The 27,640-nt window shown below is 40.0% G+C and overlaps 1 protein-coding gene and 1 pseudogene across 5 annotated transcripts in view; one reads left to right on the top strand and one right to left on the bottom strand.

Moving 5' to 3' along the window:
• HERC2 (HECT and RLD domain containing E3 ubiquitin protein ligase 2) overlaps positions 1–27,640 on the bottom strand; it is a 229,590-nt gene that overhangs the window by 40,329 nt on the left and 161,621 nt on the right. For all 4 annotated transcript variants that reach the window (XM_079925094.1, XM_079925095.1, XM_079925096.1 and 1 more), the window contains 7 exons: positions 26,737–26,881; positions 25,856–26,081; positions 12,866–13,037; positions 11,828–12,017; positions 10,882–11,022; positions 6,736–6,927; positions 4,054–4,207 (listed from right to left, as the gene is read on the bottom strand). In XM_079925094.1, coding sequence (XP_079781220.1) covers positions 4,054–4,207; positions 6,736–6,927; positions 10,882–11,022; positions 11,828–12,017; positions 12,866–13,037; positions 25,856–26,081; positions 26,737–26,881 — 1,220 coding nt within the window. The remainder of the gene's footprint in view (positions 1–4,053; positions 4,208–6,735; positions 6,928–10,881; positions 11,023–11,827; positions 12,018–12,865; positions 13,038–25,855; positions 26,082–26,736; positions 26,882–27,640) is intronic.
• LOC307188314 (NADH dehydrogenase [ubiquinone] 1 alpha subcomplex subunit 5-like) lies at positions 21,802–22,459 on the top strand (annotated as a pseudogene). The gene has a single exon. The product of its transcript is annotated as an NADH dehydrogenase [ubiquinone] 1 alpha subcomplex subunit 5-like (transcript).

The raw sequence follows: 27,640 nt of genomic DNA, 5'->3' as shown, positions 1-27,640 counted from the left end.
ACAAACTATAATGCAAAAAAACTGTCTTGAACGACAAGACCTGAAACTACATTTTAAAGGGGTGCAACTCCTTATCTGAGAATATCGCCTGTAACAACCAATATGAAAACATATTCTTAGTAAAATTACAGAAAGAAAGCACGATTTATAAGGGGGGAAAATAGATTATCATTTTCCCACTTTCACAAGAGAAAAACATATTTAAGGACCAGCAAAGAAGATGACGTGGAGGGGACAGGAGAGAGAGACGGGTAGAGAGGAAGAGAATGTTGTTGGAGAGGTGAACAGGGCTCATGTAAAGTTGCACAGGCCACCATCAAGGGTTTACATCCTATTTTAAGGTTACAGGGGTGTACTGGTGGGTTTTAAGCAGAGTAGCAGTATGTTCTGACTCGTTTAAAAGACTCTCTCTAGATGCCACGTAAGGAGTTGATTCTGGGGGACAAGTAGGTGAGAAGTAGAAGGTGAGAAGTAGAAGCAGAACATGTATATTATACTAGTATATGACATCTAGTATAATAAACCAGGTGAGACTAGATGGTTGGACCCAGAATGATCTGGAGTTGGTGATAAATGACCTAATTTGGAATATATTTTTAAAGTAGAAATGATAGGACTTGCCTGGTAGACTGGTTATGAAGTAAAGAGAGAAACAGAAAAGAGGAAGAGGGATACCAGATTTTTGTCTTAGGCAACCGCTGAGTGGAATTATCTTTTGTTTTGTAAATTTCTATGAAAGAGTAAGAGCTCAAAGTTAAAGAAGCTTTTCTGAATGCCATCTCATTCCAAAAGTTTAAGAATACTAGTTTCACATAAAAATGATCCGGATAAAAGTATCAAGGTCAGAAATCCAAGAAAGAGGGGATATATGTATATGTATAGCTGATCCATTTTGTAGTACAGTAGAAACTAACACAATGCTGTAAAGCAACTACTCCAATAAAAATTAATTTAAAAAATGTATCAAGGCCAAATGCAATAAAAAGTTATCATTATAAAAGAGAGAATAAGAACAGAATAACATTTTCCTACAGACAATGAAAGCAAGCCAGAAAGATGTACCCACAAAACACATGAAAATTAAAATCTATTATTTCAAACCAAGCTAAAAGAAATTAGGAAAATGATACAAGATATGAAAGAACAATATAAATTAGAATTAGGACAACCAAAACACTAAATGAGAAAATAGGGTAAAGAATTTTTTTTTTAAATTCAGAAATGAAAATTAAACTAGAAAGAGCACAGGAGCAAATAAACACAACGAATAATGCTTTGAAACAAACAGAAGGACAAAAGGGGAAAAAAGAAGAGATAAAAGGCACTTGAGGGACTTCCCTGGTGGTGCAGTGGTTAAGAATCTGCCTGCCAACGCAGGGAACACGGTTTGAGCCCTGGTCCAGGAAGATCCCACGTGCCATGGAGTAACTAAGCCCGTGCACGACAACTACTGAGCCTGCACTCTAGAGCCCGCGAGCCACAACTACTGAGCCTGGGTGTTGCAACTATTGAAGCCCACCCACCTAGAGCCCATGCTTTACAACAAGAGAAGCCACCATAATGAAAAGGCTGTACACCGCAACGAAGAGTAGTCCCCCGCTCGCCACGACTAGAGAAAGCCCACGCGCAGCAACGGAGACCCAACGCAGACATAAATTAATTAATTAAACTGTTCCTCCAAAACTGTTTTAAAAAAAAGAAAAAAGAAGCACTTGAGAGGAAGTAGCCAACACTGACTCTAAAACAGCAGTCCCCAACCTTTTTGCACCAGGGATCGGTTTCGTGGAAGACAATTCTTCCATGGCCGGGGTTGGGGGTGATGGTTCCCAGCAGATGAAGTTTCGCTTGCTCACCCACCACTCACCTGCTGTGCGCAGTTCCTAACAGGCCTCAGCCCGGGGGACCCCACCCCCACCCCCACCCCTGGCTCTACACGGCATCCAACACAAGAAAACGACCACATATCCATGAAAAAGAAAACTGAAGCTAGGATACAAACAAATACTACAAACTGTAATGCAAAAAAACTGTCTTGAAAGACAAGACCTGAAACTACACTTTAAAGGGGCACAACCCCTTATCTGAGAATATCGCCTTGTAACAACCAATATGAAAACATATTCTAGTAAAATTATGGAAAGAAAGCACAATTTATAAGGGGCGGGGGAACAGATTAGTATTTTCCCACTTTCACAGGAGAAAAACATGCTATCCAAAAAAGCTAACTTTCAAATTTGGGCACAAACTCTTAGAACAAGCTGACCTCAGTCGGGACTGCCGTCCTCTGAGCCCTGATGAGGAACTGATGAGAGAATGAGCTTCAGACAATCACAATAAGGAAGGAGACAACTAAAACTAAATGCAAATTAAAAGGAAGGAAGTAGAGTATGTAACAGCTATTATGCTCTGGGATATACAGTATAATCATTTAAATAAAGTTACAACAATGAAGAGAGCAAGAAAAAAATTTTGTTAAATATTTTCAGTAACTATGTGCATGTTTGGTAGTATTAGAATTGTATCCTTAGTCTTTTGTGCGTGTAGTGTGGGATAAAGCAAATAAGTAATTATGAGATATTCTAATTCTATCATCCCGTGTCTTAGAACCAGGATTTTGGGTATGGAACAAAAGAAACACTGACATAAGAGAAGAGGTTAAAAGTAGAAACCTTGTAGCTCTGAATTTGGCTCTATCATATCATTATGAACTCAAAAGAAAGTCAGTCAGTCAGTCTGTCTGACTGTCCACTCATTCATCCTATCTCTGTCCACTGAAAAAATCTAGAAACAATGATAGCCCAGTGATCTGAAATGCTATCTCCACTAAAAGATACCAGGGCAGATTCCAGGTGGAGGGGAGAAACTACATGACAAGCCTAAAGCACCCTGTCATATCAGACTATATGGGAGTCACTGCAAGAGCCAAACTGAAGAGGTTCCTGATGTCTAGAGATGGGATAATCTGAGCTTCTGTAGGACAATAGTCACAATGGATTAAAGCCCATCATATATGTTTAAAACCATGAGTTCATAATGACATAAAAGAAAAAATAGGTAATTCCCTGGCTGTCCAGTGGTTAGGACTTGGCGATTTCACTGCCGTGGGCCTGGGTTCAATCCCTGGTAGGGGAACTAAGATCCCATGAGCTGCGAGGTGCAGCCAAGAAAAGAAAGAAAAAAGAACTGGTCACCTTCAAAGAATGAGAGGTAACCAGTTCATTCTCTTGAAAATGTAAACAGAAGAAAAGAATCAAGCTTTTACCCTGCCTTTCTTACGCAAACAACCAACCAAAGGAGAGGAAATGTCCCTATATAGAGTATTCTAGCAAATAAATAAGAAAGCAATGGAACGATTAGAATAGCACCATTTTGCAACCTCTAATGGATTTAATGGCCTCAGGCAATGAGCATCAGTAGCGGCTGCCATCACGAAAGGAGAGACAAGCAGATAGCAGGTGCTTCCAGATGCTGGATCACAAATACCAATGGTCTTGCCAAAGGCTGAACTAACTGGGCCTCTGAATCAGGGGAAATCTGCAGAAAGACGGGGCTGGGGAGCAGGTGGAAGTGCAGCAGGAGTGTGCAGGTCAAAGGCCCAGGTTCCTCCATAGGTGAATTGTTGAGAAAAAAGGAAAAAACTGTAGGTCAAAAGAAACTTAAAAGATGGAAATTATTAATTAAGAGAGGTAAGATGACAATGCACGCTTGGGTAATAGAAACTGTCCAGAAACACAAGCCAGGACTGTGTTACTTCAGGGGACACAAGGAGGGCTTCTGTGGACAGGCACAAAAACTCTAGACCTGAGTTTTGGTGACTAAGGCATCCATCTAATAAGCATTAAGCTAAACATTTACTTTGTGTGGTTTTATCATGCTTTATTTCGGGGGGGGGGGTCGTTTTTCTAGAAAAGGTGGGAAAAGTGATTCTAAAGCAATTCCGTAGCTTCTTTTCTATAAAACAATGACGGCTGCTTCTACTGATGCAACTGCAGAAATGAAGCTGTTCTACAGGCAGGGACGCCCCATTTCCTCCCTGGGGCCAGCCCTGAGTACCTGGTATCTTCACTGTACCGCTGGAGGAAGTGTCATCAGTGTAGGGATGGCTACTCTCCACCACCACGGGCTGAGAGGACAGGCGGCCACTCTGTGAGTCTGTGGCTACATCCTCCAACTCGGTGACACAGAGCTCCAACAACATATCTGCCACCTGCAGGAGGAAGCGGGGTACAAAGCAGAAGGACGTCAGGATGCCCGCCCAATTCAGATCTTTCCATAGGGACGGGGGCAGAGTGGAGGCCTTGGGAGTTTGAGAAATCTAGTTCAAATTAGGGCTCAGTTTCCTCATCTAGAAAATCAAGACAGCACAGAGCTCGCAGAGGTAGCAGCCAGGAGGTGCCTGACACACCCAAAACACCCAGTACATGGCAACTGATGAAATGAAATGCCTGTGATTACAACAGTTTCTCTTTACATCAAGACAAGATTTCTTCTGCCCCAGGAACAAAACTATCAAGTGAAGGAGCAGAAGGTATAAAAAGGACCAAGATCCTAGAAGGCACTGGGGGCCAAGCAGGAGGGAAGCAGGAATGGAGAGGAACGACCAAGCTGTCCAGGTTGAACAGCAGCAGACGGCATCTGAAATGAGGGCTACAAATATGAAGACAACTGGGGGTGTCTCTTGACCCAAGACGTCTAGGGTCAGCCTCCATACCACATTCTCCCAACAATCCATAATGTTCCAATTTCATTTGAAAATTTTAGTGATTCACACCATTTAAATGGTCAATACTGGTGATTGTAAACTCCTTGACTGCTATTTTTAAAAACAAACAAGAATATGCTATTACAGTAATAACATATTAACCTCCAAATATTTTTAATTTAGAGAAAAATAATGAATCTATTCTGTACTTTTCAGAAATGATTGTTTTTATCTATTTTTCCTCATACTTAGATAATAAACAGATTAGCTTAGCAAACAGCTTTATTAATGACAAACTAAGATCACTGTCATTTAGGTGTTATCATTATAAATTCAAAAGTTTCTCTTTTTTTCTTAAACAGTCCCACATATCAGGTCAGAGTAGGACATAGGAGTAGCATCTTGCCACTGGCCAGGAAAGTTTGAAGACAATCCCCACCTTTGTTTCTGTCTCCCCTTGAATCTGAGATGCTGACATCATCAAACTTCTAATGCACAGCCCACTAGGGCTCTTCTGGGCTTCAGAACCTTCCTCTGCAAAGCCAGTCAGTCCCCCAGGAGAGGTCAATAAGCTCTGAGGCGAGGGTGACAGAGCGGTCACAGCTGCGGTTCTGTCCTCAGAACACTCAAGAGTCCACCACCATTTCTCCCACCCACCAGCAACCTGAGTGTCTTTGAGGCAGTAATGACCTCTGAGAGCCTCAGTGTGCTTATCTGTGAACAAAGGGAAAGTCTGTGCTCCGTACTGAGAGAATGCACCAAGAACCAGGCCTGGCAGGTAATGTGTACAAGAAATGCTGGGTATTATTACTTTAAATCCATGTTCTCATTCCACCCTTTCCTTGCACAAATACATTAAACATGTGAAAACATTAATATTTTGCTTACGGCAATTCACCTTGATTTAATCTCTCAGAATTATGCCAAGTAACTTGCCTCAAAAAACTACAAAGTAGGAAACCTATAACTTTTAGTTCTTCCTGAATACAATTAAGAAATTAACAAGCCCCTAAAATACCTACCAAACCATTTACTATGATTTCAAGACCACTTGACCATACTTAAGTACTTTATGGTTTTGGTGGTGGTAATATGGAACTTGGAGAAACACAGATGACCCATCTGCACAGGGCACATGGCATCAGACTCCCTGACACAGCCAGTTCTGAAAAGGCAGAGCAAGGCTGCTGATAAATAAGGGTCCTTAAGGAAGCCCAAGGACTTCAGGACTAACCAATTCTACTTTTAAGATATATTGATATGATACTGACTTTACACCCTAGACTAGCCACATGTGGCTGTTCAGATTTAAATTAATTAAAGTTAAATAAAATAAAAACTTCAGTGCCTCAGGTGCACTAGCTACATTTCAAGTACTCAGTAGCTACATATGGCTGGTGGCTACTACACTGGATGGCTCGGGTACAGAACATCACCACGGCAGAAAGTCCCACAGGACCCAGTACTACCAAATATTAAAATCTATTTTAAATAGTTGATACTTAAAATACTGTGGTATTGGAGCACAGAAACTAGATTAATGGAATAGAAAAAAGTCCATAAAAGTTTAGAATATGATAAAAAGTGCTCTTCAAATCACTAGGGAAAAGATGGATTTATTCAATCAATGATGTTGGGGCAACATGTTCGCCATCTAGGAGGAAGTAAAGTTGAATCCTCACTTTATCCCTTACATCACGATAAATCCCAGGTAGTTCAAAAAGGTAAATATAATAACAGATGAAAACGTAAAAATGATTAGAAGAAACGTGAGAGAGTTTTTTAAACAATGTCATGCTGGTAGCATATTTTCGGTATAATACAAAATCCAAAAGCCATAAATGAAAAAACTGGCAGATCTGACTTCGTAAAAACTAGAAATTTCTAAATTCTAAAATTCTAAAATATCAAAATTACATCAAAAGGCAAACTGGGGAGCAACTGCAGCACAGATGACAGAGAAGGGACTCAACTTTAGCAGGAGCCCTTCAAGCACGAGACAGCATCAGCCCGCCCACCCGCCTGCAGCTCACCTGTGGGTAGGCAGCGCCCATGCCAGACAGCACAGCCGAAAGCACATCCTTGCCCTTGTCCCCAGCCCGGCCGCACACAGAGAGCTTGAGCAGGTCCACCATGACGCGCGTGTCATCCACAACCAACAGGCTGGTGAACTCATCCAAGGACTGAAGTTCCGGGCCTGACGCTTTATTTTGGCTTTCAACATCCTAAAAAGTCAAACAATTAAAATGAGGAATGATATGTTAAGAGGTAAACAGTCATAAACTCAAAGGATACATGATTACCAATAATGAATAAGGGACTTTCTGAGAATTTAAGACCATGAAATACTAGATTAAGAAATGACAAGCCCCTAAAATCTCCACCGCCCTGCACTATGCTTTCAAGATCGATTACCTATTTCACAAATTACCAATGGCTGTCAAAAGGAATGCCTAAACTATAAAGAAATGACAATTTATACTGTGACCAAGTTCATAACAGAGGTACGTTACAAGGGGAGACTTGGAATGAAATCACACCATGTAAAATTACCCCCATAGGGTATGTTTGGGAGTTTTCTATCAACTAAATTTGTACACTATGCTTTTACATATTTTGTCTAGATCCTCTCCATAATTCTTTCTTAGAATCTTATTTAATGGACTTATTGGCATGTAACACATTGTCCATAATCTCTTGCCCCTTACGTTCTTTTAAAAAGAAAATATACAAAGTAAGTGTCTTCTCAACATTCCCCTTGCACCTCCCATTCACAGTATGTCAGATAAAACAAACCACACCTGCGATCATTTACCTCTCTTTCCACATTAGCAGAGGAAAGGAGATGCTTGTTTGCCTGTGGCAGCATCACTGACACCCCCAACCCCGCATGAGGGTGGGGGTGCCCCCCCGGGAGAGCCACCCCACAGCCTGCCGCCCACCACAAAGGAGCCTCTTGGGGGCTGGCGGTAGGGTCCAGCTTACAGGGGGGAACAGGGAGCCGTCAGAGCTGGGAAATCCCCCAGCTTCTGAGCAACACTGAGACCTGTGCTGAACAGGGGAGCAGCCGGGCCCTTCCCATTCCCCAAGCAGAGTCCAGCTCTCCAGGAGAAGAACAAGGCGCCACAAGTTCCTCTTCTCTTCTCTCTTGCCTTCTGGATTTCAGTGAAACCAGTGCCAATGCTTTTCAGAAACAGAAATGAGCCAGGGGAAGCACAAGCCCCACTTAGGAACCTTAAGGGCAATGTGACGTATCCAATGCGCAGAGTCCATCAATGCTCAAGTTGGCCCTGGAAGCCATAGCTCTCTCGGGCAGGAGCATGGTTTCTCCCTTTAAAGAAATAGACCCTGCTCCTACCTCCGAATGAACACTTAGGGAATCAGTAAGTGAAATTCATCGGAAACGATGACATTCCAGAATCTCACTCACTGAAGACCAGCGAAAGCATCCAGTGGAATATATTAATCATATATAACATCTTTGGTCTTATTTGAAGCAGGATCCAACATTTTTTTGGTGGGGGGTTTAAAAAAAATATAGAGGACAAGTCCAAAGGAAGTGCTAAAAAAATAAAAGCACTAGCTGCCTATCCTTGAATAAGCCCAAAACTAACATGAAAATTACTTTGCCATTATTTATGAATCAAACCAAAACTGAAATGATAGGAATTAAGGGCTATACTCTGGATAATACCTATGTCTCATAAATAAGTTGGTTAGAAAGAAATTATACCATCCCTCTTCCAGCTAAAAGCAAAAATTTTGCATAATTCAGATTAATTTCTGCATTAAACCCTCACCCTAGGAGACTGCCAAATATCAGAAGTTGAGTCCAGACACCTAATTTATAAATAGCAATTTCCTCATCACCACAGATGGTTATGACGATTTTCCATAGGACATATTTTCATCAGCAGTAAGAGCATAATATAAATCCAGAGTTCCAGATGTAACTGACAACAACGTGTGTCTGTTCCCAGGGTCGGCCGGCAGGGAAGAGGGTGGGAGCAGGCGCGATGGCCTGGCATGGGGGCACCCGGCGGGCTCGGGAGGGCATCCATGTTGGGGCGCCGCGTGTTAGAGCCAAGGGGAAGATGTCCCTGCTCTGGGCCAGCGGCACTGGGTGCAGGGGTGGGGGAGGTCACAGGTCAAGCAGGGTGAGAGGTTATCCCTGCCGAGGGAAGGCTGGTTCTGCGTGCCAGAAGCTGTGCAGGCGACGGGGGGTGTCCGTGTGGGAGAGGAACGACAGCGAAAATGGGAGGGTGGCTACCTAAGGGCAAGTTATTAAACAGTCACGAACAGGAGCCAGGTTTCTCCCTTTCAGAGAAGAGAGTTTCCAACACAGAAAGGGAGGAAAGTAGAATGAATCCTGTGCAGTTACTAGAATTGACGGTATTGCTGCGGTTTCACTATATGTAGATATATAACAAAATAAATATTAATGTGTATAACTTATTGCATGGATGCGCACATGCACATACACGCACACACACGCGCACACACGCTTATTTCCTAGCTCTGCCCAGGAACAGCGGTTGTGAACAGCTGCCCCCTCAAGAGCAGTGAGCACATGAAGGCCCAGATCTTGGCTTCTAAGTACCATTCTCCACTAAAAAGAACCAAGACCTCTTGGAGAAACATCTGATTTCTGTGCTGGAATATAAAACATCTTGTTAAACCTAGAATTTTGTGTTGTGCCAGGAAACAAGGAAATATAAGAATAATCAGAACATGTTAGAACAGAGAAAATTCTACCAAATATTTAAAGAATTAATACCAAACCTTCACAAACTCTTCTAAAAAACAGAAGAGGAAGGAACACAGCCCAACTCATTCCAGGAGACCAGTATTACGCTTTAACCCAAATCAGGAGAAGATATAGGTGCAAAATAGCAAAGCAATCCAACAACATATAAAAGGATTATATACCTAAAATATAGAAAGAGAGGAAGAATAAACCCTGTGGTGTTGGACTGAAAACTAAAGTATTCGTTTGAACCACTCATGGTTTTCATTATATAGATAAGATGCCAAAGGAGAAATAAATGCTTGTGGGTGTGTGTGTCTGTTTGCTGAGAGGGCCTAAACCAAGGACACCCAGTAGCAATCAGCTTTCCAAGCTCCCAGATCTTGTTTCTAAATTCTCTGATCCACTAAAAGGAACCAGCGCTCCTTGGAGAAATGGCTGATTCCAGGGCGAGGGCAGGGTAGGTGAAAGGTAAGTTTGGAACACTCTATTGTGCTAGAAAGGAAGGAAGTGCTCAAAGAGTTATGGGGAAACATCAGAAGGACAAACCAGCTGGAAAGGGCTCCCAACGGCCAAGTCTGGGGCAATTTGGGTGTCAAATGATGTATGTCATTATTTGAGTAAAACAGGATCCCATGAATCTGTACCAATAGACAGACAAACAGATGAGATGAGAAAGGAAAGTTCTCCCTTACAGAAGAACCACAACAGTGACATTCCAAAAGGAATGATGAAATTTGAAAAATCACCACATGACAACTACCACAGTAATAATGGATCCAGCTAGAATCATCAAGATACTAAAAACTGGTAGGTGAAAATATGACAAGGGATAAGGTAGTAACACAGTCTCAAAGTATCTCCCCATGAATACTTATTAACACAGTTTTATTAACTTCCAATAGAGAAATCTGGCAGATACTTTTAACAAAATAGTAAGAATTAACATCACCTGTAATGCAGCAAATTAACAATGCACACATCCCAATGGGATGCACTAAAAAGAACCCTGCATCATTCTTGTGGCGTTTCTGACAAAAACAGGAACTGAAGGATTGTTCCATATTGAAGACCAAAGACACAACACTCAACCCTGGGCTGGGTCCTAGACCTATAAAGGATACTACTGGTACAACGAGCAAAATCTGAAGAGGTCTATGGACAGAAAGTAATCCTGGATCAATGGTAATGTCCTGATACTCAGGAAATATGCACTGAAACATTAAGGAGAGTTGGGGATTGTGCCCTACAGCGCTCCCGCCAATGGTTTAGAAACACTAACAACTGGAGAACCTAGGTAGACAGTACCTAGGAGTATATCACATAGTACACAGGCTTACACCATGTTCTATTTCTATGAACTACTTCTGCAACTTGTGTGTACATTTAAGATTATTTCAAAATAAAATGTTAAAGAAGAAAGCCCCTTGACCTCTTTGGTTTTGGTCATGGTTTCTGCAATGATGCTGGCAGCTCCCGGGTCATCTGTTACTGGGATAAATGGCCGAGAAGAAGCTGAGGAAGCAGATGGGGTCACTGCGGAGGGGGTCACAGCATCCTCAGAAGAGACGATCTAAAATGAAGAAGAAAAGGAGAAACTTGGCAACATGGCACACTTCCCATCCAACTCCAAAAGCCTTACCCCTTGGGCCACCTGGAATATACCAGATGTTATAGAGGTAACAAGGCACTTACACCACAAGCTACCACCTCCAGTGGGCTCTGGGACAGCCCTGCAAAATCAACCATATTCATATTCCCAGGAGAACCTATTAATAGTCACAACAGGTCACATGAAAACAACTAAAATGAGCTCCCACTTCTTCAAGTGGGATTTTTCCCTGAAATAAGTTACAAAAATCTTTAGCTTTTGGAGCTTTCACGTTTCAGAATTTCAGATAAACAACTGTGCACTTGCATTTAGCAACTTTTTAAAAGAATAATCTGTTTCCACCTACACACGAAAAAGGCTCCTTTTTTAAAAAAATATTTATTTATTTGGCTGTGCCGGGACTTAGACTTAGTTGCAGCACGCGGGATCTTCGTCGCCGCATGAAGGATCTTTTTAGTTGCGGCAGGCGAGTTGTGTCATGCGAGCTCTTAGTTGCAGCATGCGTGTGGGATCTAGTTCCCTGACCAGGGATCGAACCCAGGCCCCCGTGCATTGGGAGCATGGAGTCTTAGTCACTGGACCACCAGGGAAGTTCCAAGGCTCCTTTTGCAAACAGAATATTTCCTAATTCAAGCCAAAAATCACAGCAGTAGGCACAAAAACACTCTGAATTAAGTGAAAGAATGACATACTTTACTAGATACAAATTAGCTACCTTTTCCTTTCTGATCAAATATTGCTTCATTGCTTTACCATTTATTTTTACCTCTCCTTTCTTTTCTTGCCATGGATTTGGACTCAGTCTGTCTTCAATATCAACAGCCAGCACACACTCCTCTCCATTCATGGGACTGGCCATGGCAGACACATCAGAAGTGGGTGCTGAGGAAGAGAATGAGGGACACTCCACCAGGGCAACCATGCCAGCTGGCATCAGGGCCCCGACCACGGCGTCTCTGTCAGGAGAGAAAGCCAGACCTGCAGTGAGCTGCCATTCACCTCTGCAGAAAGGAAGAGTCAGGGGGCAGGACAAGCGCTTATTGAAGGACCCCCTCATTTTTATAAGATAAGTATAAAAAGAGTTTTAGAAAAATACTGAATGTTATTACTATCCATCAGCTAAAAGCTAAAATACTTACTCCTGATCTTATTTATTGAATGACCACAGTGATGACAGGTGAAAAAGTGCCAACATAAATATGAGCCTCTGTATTTCCCTGAGAAATCTTCTTGGTTTGTTCAAGCCTGAGGGTAATTTTGTGTTTACTGAAGGCCAAATACCAAAGGTACCTCACACAAGACAGCAAGGACTAAATGTCCTCTCAACGATAAGTCAGCCTTTGGTCTAAACTAATGTTCCTGTGTAAGTATTAATTTCTATTCATCAGATCCATAACCATGCTACACTGACGGCTGGGGCACTGATTCAGGTTGTGAGAAAACAGCAGCAAAACGGTGGAAAACACAGCACTGCCAAAACTGCCTTATCAAAAGTGAAGGAGATGACAGGTGTCTTGAACATTACTGTATATTAGTAACAACTGATTCTTCCTCTCATCCCCCAAAATATGTTTAAAGTTTATTGGCCATAAAAAATAATGAAAATGTTCTTTAACTTGATTTTCTAATTCATATTTCAACCTCCATTAAAGAAAGCACAGATACCATCATTCACCATCAAAGGGTGTATGACCCAGAACTCACAGTATTTAAAAACAATACACACAACATTTTCCATCAAAAAACTACAAAAACCCAAAGCTTACATAGCTGTGGGATTTCAAAAGTTAGCAAACGAGCCTACCTGGCATACATGATTTGCAGTGCTGTAAGTATATGAGATAAGGCCTGCTGTTTGGCCAGATTTCCATCTAATGACAGGAGAATCTTGGCAAGAGAGGGGCGATTTGGTTTAGAATTATTTGCACCACTGACTTTATTACTGGTAGCAGAAGAGTCAGCATCAGAAGGCACACCTGAAAAAGGAAAATAAAATTTGGGTTCAATTGTTAAGATCACAGTTTGCTCTGTTTCTATCATTTGACCTTTCAGTTTAGTTCCAAGACACACTGCAATCTGCATTTTGCTATTTCACAAATTAAATATTAGTTTCATTAATGGTCTTTCAGAGTTTAAAAAAAATTATCTATACTTATCTAAAGAAGCTATTTTCAGCAAAGGTTCACTGTAAATGCAAACAGATATAAATACTTTTGCAAAATACACTTACAACAATTTACGCTATACATAAGTAAGCTTTGAAAATACTACAATAACTATCTGTATTTACTTATCATTGAAATGTAAAACAAAAAATAATCCAAAACAATGGTGAGAAGACAAGATGTTCACCATATACAGTCTTAGTGGACACATGTTCCAGCTCACTGCCCTGAGACTTCCCAGGCCTCAGCAGAGGGAGAGAACCAGGTGGAGCTCAGCGGTCTCTGCGAGCAGAGGAGGTAGAGCTCAGAGCCAGGGAGTCCAATGTGGCCAAAGTTCACAGGACAGGACGAGAGGAGAAAGTTGCCCAGAGAGTGCCCTGGAGATGTGCAGGTGCTCTCACTCACCCAGCTAAGGATGCAGCAGAAGCTGATGGGTGCCTACATAAAAGGGCACTGCCCAAAGCCAAAGAAAGAACTGCATGAAAGGACTGGAGACCCAGCACAGAGGCTGGGAGAAAATGGAGGGCCCAACTCGTGCCTGCTCCCATCCGCCAAATGGGAAGATCTCATAATTCACAAGACACTGAGTAGAATACTCAGTGGGGAAATAATTAGCCCCAGGCTAATATCAGGTCTGAATCCACTTAACAAATCCAAAACCAAGACCCAAAAAGATCAAACTGTTTGAGAGTAACTTAACTGTACCTAAGCTCAAGATTTATACACACACAAAAATCTCCAGCAACATTCAGGTTAAAATTCACACTGTATGGCATCCAACTAAAAGTTACCCAGTGGGCAGAAAGGCAGGAAAATACCACTCAATTCCGAAATAAGAAGAAAAATCAATTGAGCTAAACAATCCAGAACACAGATATTACAATCAGCAGACAGGTTAAAACACTTATTATAGCTCTATTCCATATGTTCAAAAGAGAACCAGAGACATGAAAGATATAAAAATGCCCAAATCAAATTTCGAGAGAGGTAGCTAGGATGTCTGAGATTTAAACAGTTTGGTAACATTAACAGCACATTAGAAAATGAAGAAAAGACAAGTGAATTTGGAGACATAGCAATAGAAGCTATCCAAAATGAAACACAGAAAAGGAAGTTAAAAAATGAACAATGTCATTTATCTGTGGAACAACTTCAAGAGACCTAATATACATAGAACTAAACCTCCCAAAGAGGAGAAAGAAAGGTACAGGAAAGAAATTTTTTGTGAAGAATAGTAACTGAAAAATTTCCAAATTTGTTGAAAATTAGAATCCCAAAGATCCAAGAAGCACAATGACCCACAAGCACATGAACCATGAAGATAAAAACCATGGAAATAAAGAGAAAATCCTAAGAGTAGTCTGAGATAAAAGATGTTATGTACAGAGTTCCGGCAGAGAGCGCGGTGAGAAGCGGATCGTGGCCTTCTAGCCTGGGGCCCTCCAGGCCCTCCGATCTCTGGTCGGCAGGTGAACTGGGGGGCCCCCGGGACAGGCTCAGACTGTGTCTTGCCGAGCCCCAGAGCCCTCACCGCAGCCGCCCACTGGCAGTGCCCGAGCCCAGAAGCAGCAACGAACTGCTCCCCCACCCCCACCTCCTTGACCTAATGGCGGCGGCCCCTCGGAGCCCAGATCCCGCCCACCGCCGGGTCTCTTGACCCCACGCTGCAGGGGTTAGGCGAAGCCTCCGGCAGGCCACCAAAGACATGGCGCCTTTGGGCGTCGGGCGTGGCAGGGCGAGAAGAATGACGGCCACTGGAACACCGAGGAGGGCCGTTAGAGCCTCGAGGGCCCGGGAAGGGGGGTCTACGTGGAGGCCAGCTCAGCCACCCTTAGGCCTTGGAGCCCGTGCGGATCCGAGATCTGAGGTGACCTCTCTGCCCCAGTTGGACGAGACCTCACCTCGTCCGGACAACGACAGACAAAGGCCTGAACGGGCCCGGAAGGTGTGCGGAGCCCCGATCGACGACGGGTGGAAAGTTAGCGGGTCATCGGGCGGTTGGTCGTCGTTCTACCAAGACCTCGATGTCGGAAGATAGAAACGGTAGAATCACGTACCACGTGCCGCCAATAGGAAGTGCCCGCCACCCTTCGGGAAGACTTACTGGCCGTTTATAGAAGGCCTGTGTATATAATATGAAAAAGCTGCTCTCAACTTTCCCCCCAACCTTTCGAAAGAAAACTTTTCACTACATATAGGCCTTCTAGATGTGAAGAGGGTGCCGACGTATGATAGAGTTAAAGTCACATGTCTTGTAAATGCCCATTTGTTTCTTTAAAAAAACCGTAGAAAAGAAACGTCTTCTGGAAATGACTTTTCCAAATGGAGTTGTTTGACCGCCTCTAGAGGCGACATCAGGAGCCACAGAGGACCACGTTTGTTCAGTGGGTTAGAGGACATGGAATGGAAGACGTTGAGGAGGAAGAAAAGAAGATTCTGTGCCAGACTGGTCAGTTAGAAGACATTTGCGTATTAGAACCATTGTTTTGTGTGTGCATTTTACTCCTTACTACTGTATGTGTAGTTGACAGTAAGTACTTTTTGGAAATATCTAGTCTTACTAGATCTTCTAAAGTGCCTGATATATGTTCAAAGTAGAGGTAGTAAAAAGACATTTTGTAAATATCATTTTGTTAAAATTCGTATGAAATGTTGCTTTGGGGGGGGAGGGGTGGCCAAACCACCTTTTTGAACAGTACGCGGTATGCACTGTGTTTGTGCACTGGTTCAAGGTCGGGGGGAGGAGAAGGAAGTGCAAAGAGCTCTGTGCCAGTGTGTTTATAGTGAGGCAAGATTAACCATTGTCTTTTTTATATTCCTGCATTTGGTTTCACTTTGCTGTGTATATAGTGTATATAATGGACAAATGAGTCCTAATTTACAACATCTAGTCTTTCTAGATGTTAAGGAGGTTGCCAGTGTATGACAAAAATAGAGTTAGTAAATAATACATTTTGTACATTTTGTGTTAAAATTTCTAGGAAAGGTTGTCTTCTGAAAATTTGAGCATGATAGCCCTCTGGGTTGGTGGAGGGGGCAGAGAGAGAAGGGGGTTGGTCTTAGAATGGCTAGAATGCTGGTATTTTGAAGACAGTTTCAGATTATAACTGTTACATGTGTGCAGTTCATTCAGCACTGCTCTGTATATAGTGGACAAATTAAGTCCTTATTTGAAACATCTAGTCCATCTAGATGTTTACAAGTGCCCAACGTATGTTAAATGTAGAGGTAGTAAAATATCACTTTGTAAATAACTTTTTGCTAAAATTCACAGGAAGTACTGTCTTTGGGAATGTTAAATGTTAAACCACCTCTCTGAGCAGTATACTATTGTCTATACTTGTTCAGTGGTTTGGAGGAGGGAGGGAAAGAATTGCAAAAGGTAATATGCTAGTGTGTTCATACCTGGACATTTTCAGACAAAATCATTTTTTGTATGTTCATTTTGTTTTGCTGTGTATATAGTGTATATAATGGACAAATTGAGTCCTGGTTTTGCAACATCTAGTCTCTAGATGTTAAAGCGGTTGCCAGTGTATGACAAAGTAGTAAAATGAGCACATTTTGTATACTTTATTGAAATTCATAGGAAAGCTTGTCTTCTTTAAATGACTTTTGGATATGAATTTGTTCAACCACCTCTAAGCATTACATATGCATGTACTTGTCCACTGGATTGGCGGTGGAGAGAAGGAAGTGAGGGAGGAAATGGTTCAGGCCAAAATGGTCATATTTAGAAGATACCTCAGATTATAACCATTGTTACATGTGTGCAATTTTATTTAACAGTGCTGTGTACATAGTGGACAAGTAAGTTCTTATATGAAATATCTGTTCTTTCTAGATGTTTAGAAGTGCTTGATGTATTTAAAAGTAGTTTTAGTAGACTAATGCTTCTTGTAAATAGCTTTTAAAAACTGATGGGAAATACTGTCTTTGGAAATGGAATTGTTAAACCTCCTCTCTGAACAGTATACTCTGTGCTTGTTCATTGGGTTTAGGGAGGTGGGAGGGAAGATTGCAAAAGATGTTTTGCTAGCAGGTACTAGAACATTTCAACTTATCCATTGCTCTATATGTTTCATGCATTTTGTTTAACTTTACTGTATATATTTTGTATATACTGGACCAGTGGGTCCCAATTTTATAATATCTAGTCTCTAGATATTAAAGATGTTGCCAATGTATGACAAAAGTAGAGTTAGTAAACTAACACATTTTGTACACTTTGTGTTAAAATTCATTGAAAGGCTGTCTTCTGAAAAGGGCCTTTGGAAGTGAAATTGTAAATCACATCTAAGTGACACCTGTGCCTGTACTTGCCCAATGTTGGATGGATGGCAGAAAGGAGGTACTGGGAGAAATGAAGTGTTCTAGATTAGGATGTCCCTATGTAGAAGACACTTTCAGATCTAACTATTGTTACATGTGTGTAGTTTATTCAACACTACTGTGTATATAGTGGACAAACTTAAGTGCTTAATTGAAACATCTACTCTTTCTAGATGTTTAGAAGTGAACAACGTATGTTAAAAGTAGAGGTAGTGAAGTAACATATTTTGTAGATATATCCTTTTGTTAAAATTCATATGAAATACTGTCTTTTAGAAATGGAGTGATCAAAATGATCAAACCACCTCTCTGAGCAGTACACATTATTTTATTTGTGCTGGTTCAGGGAGAAGAAAGCGTAAAGGGCTTTATACCAAGACTAACCATTGTCTGGTGTGTCTCTGCGTTTTGTTTTACTTGGCTGTGTACATAGTGTACATAAAGGACAGAGGGTCCAAATTTACAACATCTAGTCTTCCTAGATGTTAAAGAGGTTGCCAGTGTATGAAAAAAATAGCCGATAAATACATTGTGTACACTTTGTGTTAAAATTCATAGGAAAGACTTCTGAAAACAACTGGAAGAAGTAAAATTATTAAAATCCCCTCTAAGCATTACAGATGCTTATTATTCTTGTCCACTGGGCTGACAGAGATGAGAAGGGGAAGCTAAACTTCTAGGCCAGAGTGTTCCTGTTTAGGAGACACTTTGTGACTATAGCCTTTGTGTGCAGTTTCTTCAGTGCTACTACGTGTATACATTGTGGACAAAATTAAATCTGTATTTGAAACATCTAATCTTTCTAGATGTGTAAAAGTGCATAACATATGTCGAAAACAGAGAGTTAAAAGTAACACCTTTAAAGTATTTTTTTCCTGTTAATTCATAGGAATGGTTGTATTGGGGGAGTGGAAATTGTTAAACTTGAGTCTTGGAGAGTAAGCTGACTCACTGGGTGGGGAGGTGGGGAGCGGACAGGGAAGGAAGTACAGAGAAGGGATCTGTGCCCATGAGTCTTTAGACAAGTTCAGATTGTCTAACCATTGTTCTACTTGTGTGTTTTAGTTAATATTGCTGTGTATTAAAGAATAAGCAAGTCCTAATACCCAAAGTATATTAAAAGTAGAGGGAGTAAAATAACTCCTTAATAAATGCCCTTTTGTTGGTTTTTAGGAAGGGCTGTGTCTTCTGGAAGCGTCTACATTAATCCACCTCTTGGAGCTAGATATAGTCCCGTACTTAGTCGCTGATATGCTGGAGGAGGGGTAAGAGGAAGGGTGAAGGGAAGGGCTCTTAGCTAATATCTCCATATCTAGAAGACAGTTTTAGGTTATAACCATAGGTCTAAATGTGCATTTTTGTAAAGTACCAATGCTTATTATAGACAAGGTTCATTCATTATTTTGCAACATCTAGGCTTTTTAGGAGTCCTGAGGTGACAATGTATGATAAAAAGTAGAGCTAGCGAATTAACCAATTTGTAAATATCTTTGTTATAATTGGTAAAAAAGTAGCATCTTGGACATGGAATTGTTAAACCATCTGAGAAATGTACACCAGGACTTGTTCATTAGGTTGGCAGCAGAGGGGCAGAAGGAAGTATAAAAGGGAGGGAAGTATGTGGATGTGTTCCTTTTTATATTTTGATGATAACCATTGATGGTGTGTGCATCTCTTAGCTGTACTATAGGAATACATTGTTAAGTAATTCAGTGGAAACATACCTCCTTGCTAATACTTTAATAGTTTAGATCAGATAATGAATCCTCTTAAGAGCATTATACTTTGGGTACTCTGTTGCTTTATATCTCATTTTTTAATTGAACATTAAGGGAATGTAGTATTTTAATCATAACTCTGCCAATATCTTAATCTAGAGGCCTGTTGCCATTTTTGCCTTTTCTGAAGTTTTTGTCGCCAAGAAAGGATTACATTTTTTTTCCTTCCAGATTGAGTTGGTGTAGTCTATTTTTGGTTATCAAAATACTCATAGCTTTGGGACTTTGAAACGGTAAATATTCATGATGTGTGAAAAAGCATGATACATAACTGTATGATCTTAATTCCATAAAAATGGATGCTTGGTTGTGTTTAAATACACAAACGAGACCTAGAAGGACACATCAAATGGTAAACTGCTTGTGATGATAGATGACATTGTTTTTTGCTTCTTGTGTTCTTTGGTTTCCTATTATGCACAGGTTAACTTTTAAGAAATAAATGTTATTTTGAAAACCTTAAAAAAAAAAGCTGTTATGTACAGAAGAACAAAGATGACAGCAAATTCTCAATGAAAACAATTTCAACCAAAAATTTTATACCCAGCTAAAATATACTGCAAACATAAAAAGTTGAAAGGAGGAACCCCAGACCTGAGCTACAAGACATAAAAAAGTAAGTCCTTGGGCTTCCCTGGCGGCGCAGTGGTTGAGAGTCCGCCTGCCGATGCAGGGGACACGGGTTCATGCCCCAGTCTGGGAAGATCCCACATGCCACGGAGCGGCTGGGCCCGTGGGCCATGGCCACTGAGCCTGTGCGTCCGGAGCCTGTGCTCCGCAACAGGAGAGGCCACAACAAGTGAGAGGCCCGCGTACCACCAAAAAAAAAAAAAAAAAAAGTAAGTCCTTTAAGCAGAAGGAAAATCGTGCTAGATGGAAATATGGATCTCCACAAAGAATGAAGAACACCAGAATGTATCACTGATTCACTTTGTTATAAAGCAGAAACTAACACACCATTGCAAAGCAATTATACCCCAATAAAGATGTTTAAAAAAAAAAAAAAAAGACCACCAGAAATGGTAATTACATGAGAAAATATAGAGATACTCTTTTCTTTTTAATTCATTTAAATAGATAACCTAATGTTTAAAGAAAATTAATTTTTAAAACTGTCACATTTACAACATACAAAGAAATGTATAACAACAACAGCACAAAGGCTAGGAGGGAAGAAATAGAGGTATACTGTTGTATAATTCGTATACTATACATGAAAGTGTAGAATCACCTGAAGGTAGACTATGATAAATTAAAGGTGTATAATATATATCCTAAAGCAATCACTAAAATAACGTAATAAGTTAGAGCTCAAAGAAAACAAAGAGAAAATAAAATCATAAAGAACAATTAATTCAAAGAAAGGCAAAAAAAAGAGAAGAAAAAGAAAAATGAACAGCTAGGACTAACAGAAAACAAATAGCAGGATACTGACTGAAAACAGATACATTAATAATCACATTAACTGTAAGTGAAATGAACACCCCAATTAGAGACTGTCAGAGAAAAAATTAAAAAGCTAAATACAACTATATGTTTCGTACAAGGAAGTGTCTTTTAGTAGGTTAAAAGTAAAAGAATGGAAAAGATATACCATAGTTTGCTGTGGTATATGGAGTACCATAGTTTAAGTACCATATAGCATTGGTCAAAAGAAAGCTAGAGTCACTATATTCATATCAGACAAATTTGACTTTAAAGCAAGAATTTCAAAGCAAAGGGATAAAGAGGGTAATCTGTCATAATGATAGCAGAGTCAATTAATCAAGGAGAGAAAAGTAAATGTCCACATTAGAAAAGTAGGAAAATCCTAAGCTTCTTAGAAGAAAAGAATAAAGATAGAGCAGAGATCAGTGAAATAGAGAACAGAAAAACAATGAAGAAAAATCAAGGAAACCATAAGCTTGTTCTTTGAAAAAACTTAATAAAACTGATAAACCTCTAGGAAAGAGAAGGTACAATTACCAATATAAGGAATGAGTAATGACATCACTACAGAGTCTACAAATGTTAAAAGAAAAATAAGCAAATATTGAGACCAACTTTATGCCAATAAGTTCGACTTCCATCAAAGACACAAATCTTACTAGGAGAAAAAAAAACAGATAACACTGAATCTATTAAAGGAATTAAATTTGTGGTTAAAAAACATAAAGAAACTGCACAAAGAACTCTAGGCCCAGCTGGCTTTACTGGTGAATTCTACTGAAAGAATACCAATTCTACACAAAATAAAAAGGAAAACTGAAAAGAAGGGAACACTTACCACTTCATTCTATGAGACCAGACAGAGATACTAATAGAAAATTACAAACCAATATCCATCATGAACAAAGAGGTAACAGTTCTTAACCTTTTTTTTTGGCAACTTGAATACAACAAGGTACAAAAAAAATAATCCACAGATCAAAAACAAAGCTGAAAAGAAATTTTTAAAATACATAAAACTGGGCTGTCATGGCGGCATGCTGAAGAAGACCACTGGCCTTGTGGGACTGTGGGTATGTAAGAGTCCACCAAGAGGCTAAAAATATTGTATACAAAGATTCTTTATGTTCTTGGACAAATCCTTAAAAATGTACCATATAAAAGGTATATAGAACAGATTACAAATGAGAAGCTGCGTATGGTTAAAGTGGAGCCAGATGTTAAAAAATTAGATGAGCAACTTCAGGGTGGCCAACTAGGAGAGGTGATTCTTTAGGCTGAAAATGAACTAAGTCTGGTGAGAAAAATGGTGGAATGGAAACCATGGGAGTCTTCAGTGGAAGAGCCTCCTGCCAACCAATGGAAATGGCTAATATAAACATCATTAAATGACTTGTGTTTTCATGGGAAACTGACATAATTAAATATTCTGTTATATTAAAAATGTTTCCATATTCATCTTATAATCAAGAAAACTGATATAAAACATATTGAGGAGACTTGTTAAAATTGATGATTATGGTAATAGGGACTTGTGAATCAATTCTTGATTTGCAGAGCATTCATTCAAATTATTTCCAAGATGATATTTTTTAAAAAAACAAAGAGGTTGTGGGAAGATTTGAAAGTTAATTGGAAAAATTCCTATAGATTTTCAACACAGGGACCATATTTGAAAGGTGAAGTATTTTTAGTAGTATCTTCAACACAGCATTTAATTTTTTTCATTCTGAAAAAACATAAAAGGTACTTAATTATTATTTAAACAAATTTATAGGTCACTGTTTGAAGTGAAGTAGTAAGAAAAAAACCATCAAATTAGAATTTGTTGTATACTTGAGAAAACTGATTCGGTATTTGAAGATTTGAGAAAACTGATTTGGTATTTGAAAGATTTTTATTTATAGTGGTAGTTGGAAAAATTTTCCTTTTGTCTCATTTAAGGAAGTTAGCTTTCTGGCCCTTTGCCTTTAGTTTTCTAGATCAACCAAAGTACATCAGGATAGAGAGAGAATTTCTGTAAAACAAGAGACACTAAGAGTTCCTAAAGTTTATCCAACATATAGATAGGCTTACATTCAAAACATCTCGCTGTATGGTTATAACTTCAAAGTGGAATCACTAAGTGGTTTTCACTAATTTCCAATATGAGTGCAGCCTGGATATCAAACAGAAGATAAATGCTCTTCAAAGAATGAAGCAGTTTGGCAAGTTTAAGGTTAAACAAAAATAAAATTACTTTTCATATGTCCTTAAAATACATATATATAACTGAATGAAAATGAAAATACAACATACCAAAATTTGAGAGATGTAGCTAAAGCAGTGCTGAGAGGCAAATTTATAGTACTAAAAGTTTACAATAGACAAGAGGAAAAGTCTCCAATCAATGATCTAAGCTCTCACCTCAAGGAACTAGAAAAAGAATAGAAAATAAACATAAAGCAAGCATCAAGATGAGAACAGAAACCAATAAAACTGAAAACCGATAAGCAACAGAAAATCAAAGAAATGAAAAGTAGCAAAACCAGGCGGGGTTTATTCAAGGTATGGAAGACTGACTCAAAAACCTTAATAGGAATATTCATAGCAGATTTTACTTCTAATAACCCCAAACTGAAATAATCCAAATGTCCTTAAAAAGATCAACTGTATTTCTACACACTAGCAAGGATCAACTTGAATATTTCTAGATAATAGCAAAGAACAAAAGAAATTATTAAAACACCATTAACAACAGATGAACAATATGAAATATTTAGGGATAAATATGACAGAAGATATACAAGACCTGTACACTGAAACTACAGATTATTGCTGAGAAATGTTAAAAATCTAAACAAATGGAGAGAAATACTACATTCAAGGGTTGGAAGATTCAATACTGTGAAGCAAGTCCCAAAATGATCTATAGTCAGTGCAATCAAATTTCCAAGTAGGCTATTTTATAAAAATTGACAAGCTGATTCTGAAAGTTATATGGAGGGGCTTCCCTGGTGGCACAGTGGTTAAGAATCAGCCTGCCAATGCAGGGGACACAGGTTCGAGCCCTGGTCCGGGAGGATCCCACATGCCATGGAGCAACTAAGCCCATGCACCACAGCTACTGAGCCTGTGCTCTAGAGCCCACGAGCCACAACCACTGAGCCCACGTGCCACAACTACTGAAGCCTGCGCACCTGGAGCCCATGCCCTGCAGCAGGAGGGGCCACCGCAATGAGAGGCCCATGCACTGCAACGAAGAGTAGCTCCCCCTCACCACAACTAGAGAAAGCCCACGTGCAGCAACGAAGACCCAATTCAGCCAAAAATAAATAAAATTTTAAAAATAAAAAAATAAAAGTTATATGGAAATGCAAAGGGTCTAGAATACCCAAAACACACTTGAAAAAGAATAAAGCTAAAGGATTACCAAAGCTTGAATTCATTCTTTTATAAAGCTACAGTAATCAAGACAATGTGGTATTTGCATCAAAATACAAAAATAAATCAACTAAACAGAACTGAGAATCCAGAAATAGATCCACACATAAATAAACAACTGATTTTTGACACAAGTGCAAATTCTTTCAATCGAGAAAGGATATTTCTTTTTGACAAATGCAATTGAAACAACTGGATATCCATATATCAAATATAAATAAATAAATAAATTTATTTCAATCCATACCTCACACCATATATGAAATTTAACTCAAGATCAAGCATAGACCTAAATAACTAAAACTACAGAACTTTTATAAGAAAACACAGGAAAAGGATCTTTATGATCTTTATGATCTTGAGTCAGGCAAAGGCTGTTTAAATACAACACTCAAAAGATAAAAATGGATAAACTGGACTCATCAAAATTAGAAATGTTTTGCTCTTTAAACTTCACCTAAGAGAATGAAGAGACAAGCTACATTGGGAGAAAGTATGTGCAAATCATATATCTGATGAAAGACTTGTACCCAGAATACATAAAAAGTGTTCAAAACTCAATAATAAGAAAACAAACAACCTAGGTTTAAATACAGGCAAAAGATTTGAATAGACACTTAAAACATATTTGGGTGGTAAATAAGGAAGATGCTCAACATCATTAGTCATTAGGGAAAAGCAAAGCAAAACCACAATGAGATAACCACTACACATCTACAAGAATGGCTAAAATTAAAGACTGACCACACCAGGTACAGACACAAATATGGAGGAGCTAGAGCTTTAGAACAAACACTTTGCAAACAGTTTGCAGTTCTTAAGAAGATAAACCTACATCTACCAAGAACTCCTCTCCTAGGTATTACCCTAGAGAGAAATGCAAGCGTATGTCCATATAAAGACCTGTACACAAAGGTTCACAGCAATTTTATCTGTATAGCCAAAATTTGGAAACAACCCAAAAGTCCATCAACAGGCAAATGAATAAACCAACTGCAGTATACCCATAAATAAAATGCTACTCAACAATAAAAAAGAATGAAATACTGATACATGCAATGTGGATGAATCTCAAAATAATTATGGTGAGTGAAAAAAGTGAGATTAAGAAAAAAGTACATGCTGTATGACTTAATTTATATAAAACTCTGAAGGGCAAACTGATCTATAGTGACAGAAAGCAAGTCAGCGGTGTGCAGGCAGGGTGGGTCTACGAAGGGCACACGGGAACTCCAGGGTGGTGCACGGGCTCATCCATTACCTCACCTGTGATGATGCTCTCCCAGGCATGCACAGATCAAAGCTGATGAAAACTACACTTTAAAGGTGTGTGGCTTACTGTATGGTGATCACACCTAAACAGTTATTGAAAATACCAAGTGCCTATACATGTCAGGTGGTTATTGTAAAGTCTCCCCTGTTTGCACATGTGCACAGCACTGCCAGACCTGACCTGACCACAGTACAGGAATCAGCCTTGCACTCTCTTCCAAGTTTTCCTTCCAGCATAAATCACAGCACAGTGCGCCACGATGATTCTGTGGCTGTGGTTCAGAATGCAGTTAGCCCAGTGCCACAACCCCTAATCTGGTAGCGACACCACACATTCTATCGACGGCATGCTATAGCATACAGAGGGGTCTCAAATAAAACACAAATCTGTGTTACCTAAATAGGAAGCACCTAAAGGGTCTCTTGCGGTCTGGAAGAGGACGGGCTCGTGGACGGAGGGTGTTGCCACGTCGACGGTTGTCCATGCCACACTGTGCGAAGACCCGCAAGCCACTCGCGTGATCTTCTGGCCTTCTAAGCCTTGCACAAGTGTGGGCTTTCTATTAACCGTGGTCGTGCCATTGCCCTGCTGGCCGTGGTCATTGTCACCCCAAGCATATACCTGTTAAGGGGGAAAAAACAGAATTTTTCAACATTTCAGAACATTTGCTCTAAATTTACTTCAAAATTCTTGCCAATGACTACAGATGGGTATTTACTTAATATCAACCCAATGAATTCATCTATTTTGTTCTGTTACAGGAAGCAGGGAAGTTCTCCTCTTCAACTAAATATAGTAACTTATTTTTTCCTTTATTTTGCAAAGAAAAATGATCAAAAAAATATGCTCACTTTTCAAGGAATTTACTTCTTGGCTTTACAGAATTAGAAAGTATAATTCATTTTTAATTCATTTGATTAAAGTACAGTGTGCTGATTTGTTGTCATAAGTCAATGTCAAAGTATATCATCTATGAGCTTGTCACGGGATGGCCTCTCATGGCGGAAGAACGAGTAACACTTGTCAAAGATAACTTTATTTCTGAAATGAAGTACATATATCTCCCCATCAGGCATTAGAGTGGGAAACCCCATGGCTTTATAGCCTGCATCAGTCAGCAGCTCTTTCCCGGGCTGCTCACCCATGCTGACAGTTAGGCAGATATACACAGGAACACAATGGACAAAGCCCACCCTCCTGGTGCCCCAGTACTGGGACTCATGTCGTTTCATCATGTTACACTACAGACAAAAGGACCTGTCACAGACTCGCTTACCTGCCCTGCGTCAGTGACCGCCAGGCAGTGCAGGGCCCCGACGGCCACATGCACAATTTTCTTCCCTCTCAGCCCTTCCACCACCTGCGGTTTCCGCACATGCACATCAGAGCCGTGGCCCAGCCTGAAGTAGTCCCCCTTCCCCCTGCAAGGAGGTCAAGAGCGAGCATTTTTAATACATGATTATGGTGCTGGCAATGCCCCACAGGAAAACACTCACTGTCACAGCGCTAGAGGCAGCTCAATGATAACATCATACACAGTGCCCAAGGTCTTTGAAATTACTGTTATTATCATATTGTTCTAAAATAGTATACCATTAATTCAAATTAATTCATTAATTCTGCTAGCAAGATCCTTCATGTGTGTTTTACATTTAAGTTACTGAGGTAGGTTTCATCTAAAGAGATTGAAAACATGGCACGAAACCTCAAATGGCTCTTAAAAGACCTCTCTGCTATAATTCTTCCTCAGCTGCCTTTGGGTCATGATACTCAGGCTTAGGCCATCACACTGCCTGGCCGTGGTCAGCTGGATATTCCATTCCTTTCTGATTTAGTAAAATAATCTTTCACTAGAAACAAACATGAACTTTTTCAGGGATCAAATAAATCAGAAATCTGTTTTCCACGCATTTGATCACTAGGCTTCTTGCACGGCAAAGCAGCAGAAGAAACCCTATACATACACCTCACCTAAACAAGAAAGGCAAAACTGAAACCATTTCCACTAAGATCAGGAACAAGACAAGGTTGCCCATTCTCACCACTATTATTGAACATACTTTTGGAAGTTTTAACCACAGCAATCAGAGAAGAAAAAGAAATAAAAGGAATCCAAACCGGAAAAGAAGACAGAAAGCTGTCACTGTTTGCAGATGACATGATACTACACATAGAGAATC

This window comes from Stenella coeruleoalba, assembly GCF_951394435.1.
Source record: "Stenella coeruleoalba genome assembly, chromosome: 6".
NCBI lineage: Eukaryota > Metazoa > Chordata > Mammalia > Artiodactyla > Delphinidae > Stenella > Stenella coeruleoalba.
Note: the sequence above shows the minus strand (reverse complement) of the source record. Positions and strands in the feature narration are given on the sequence as shown.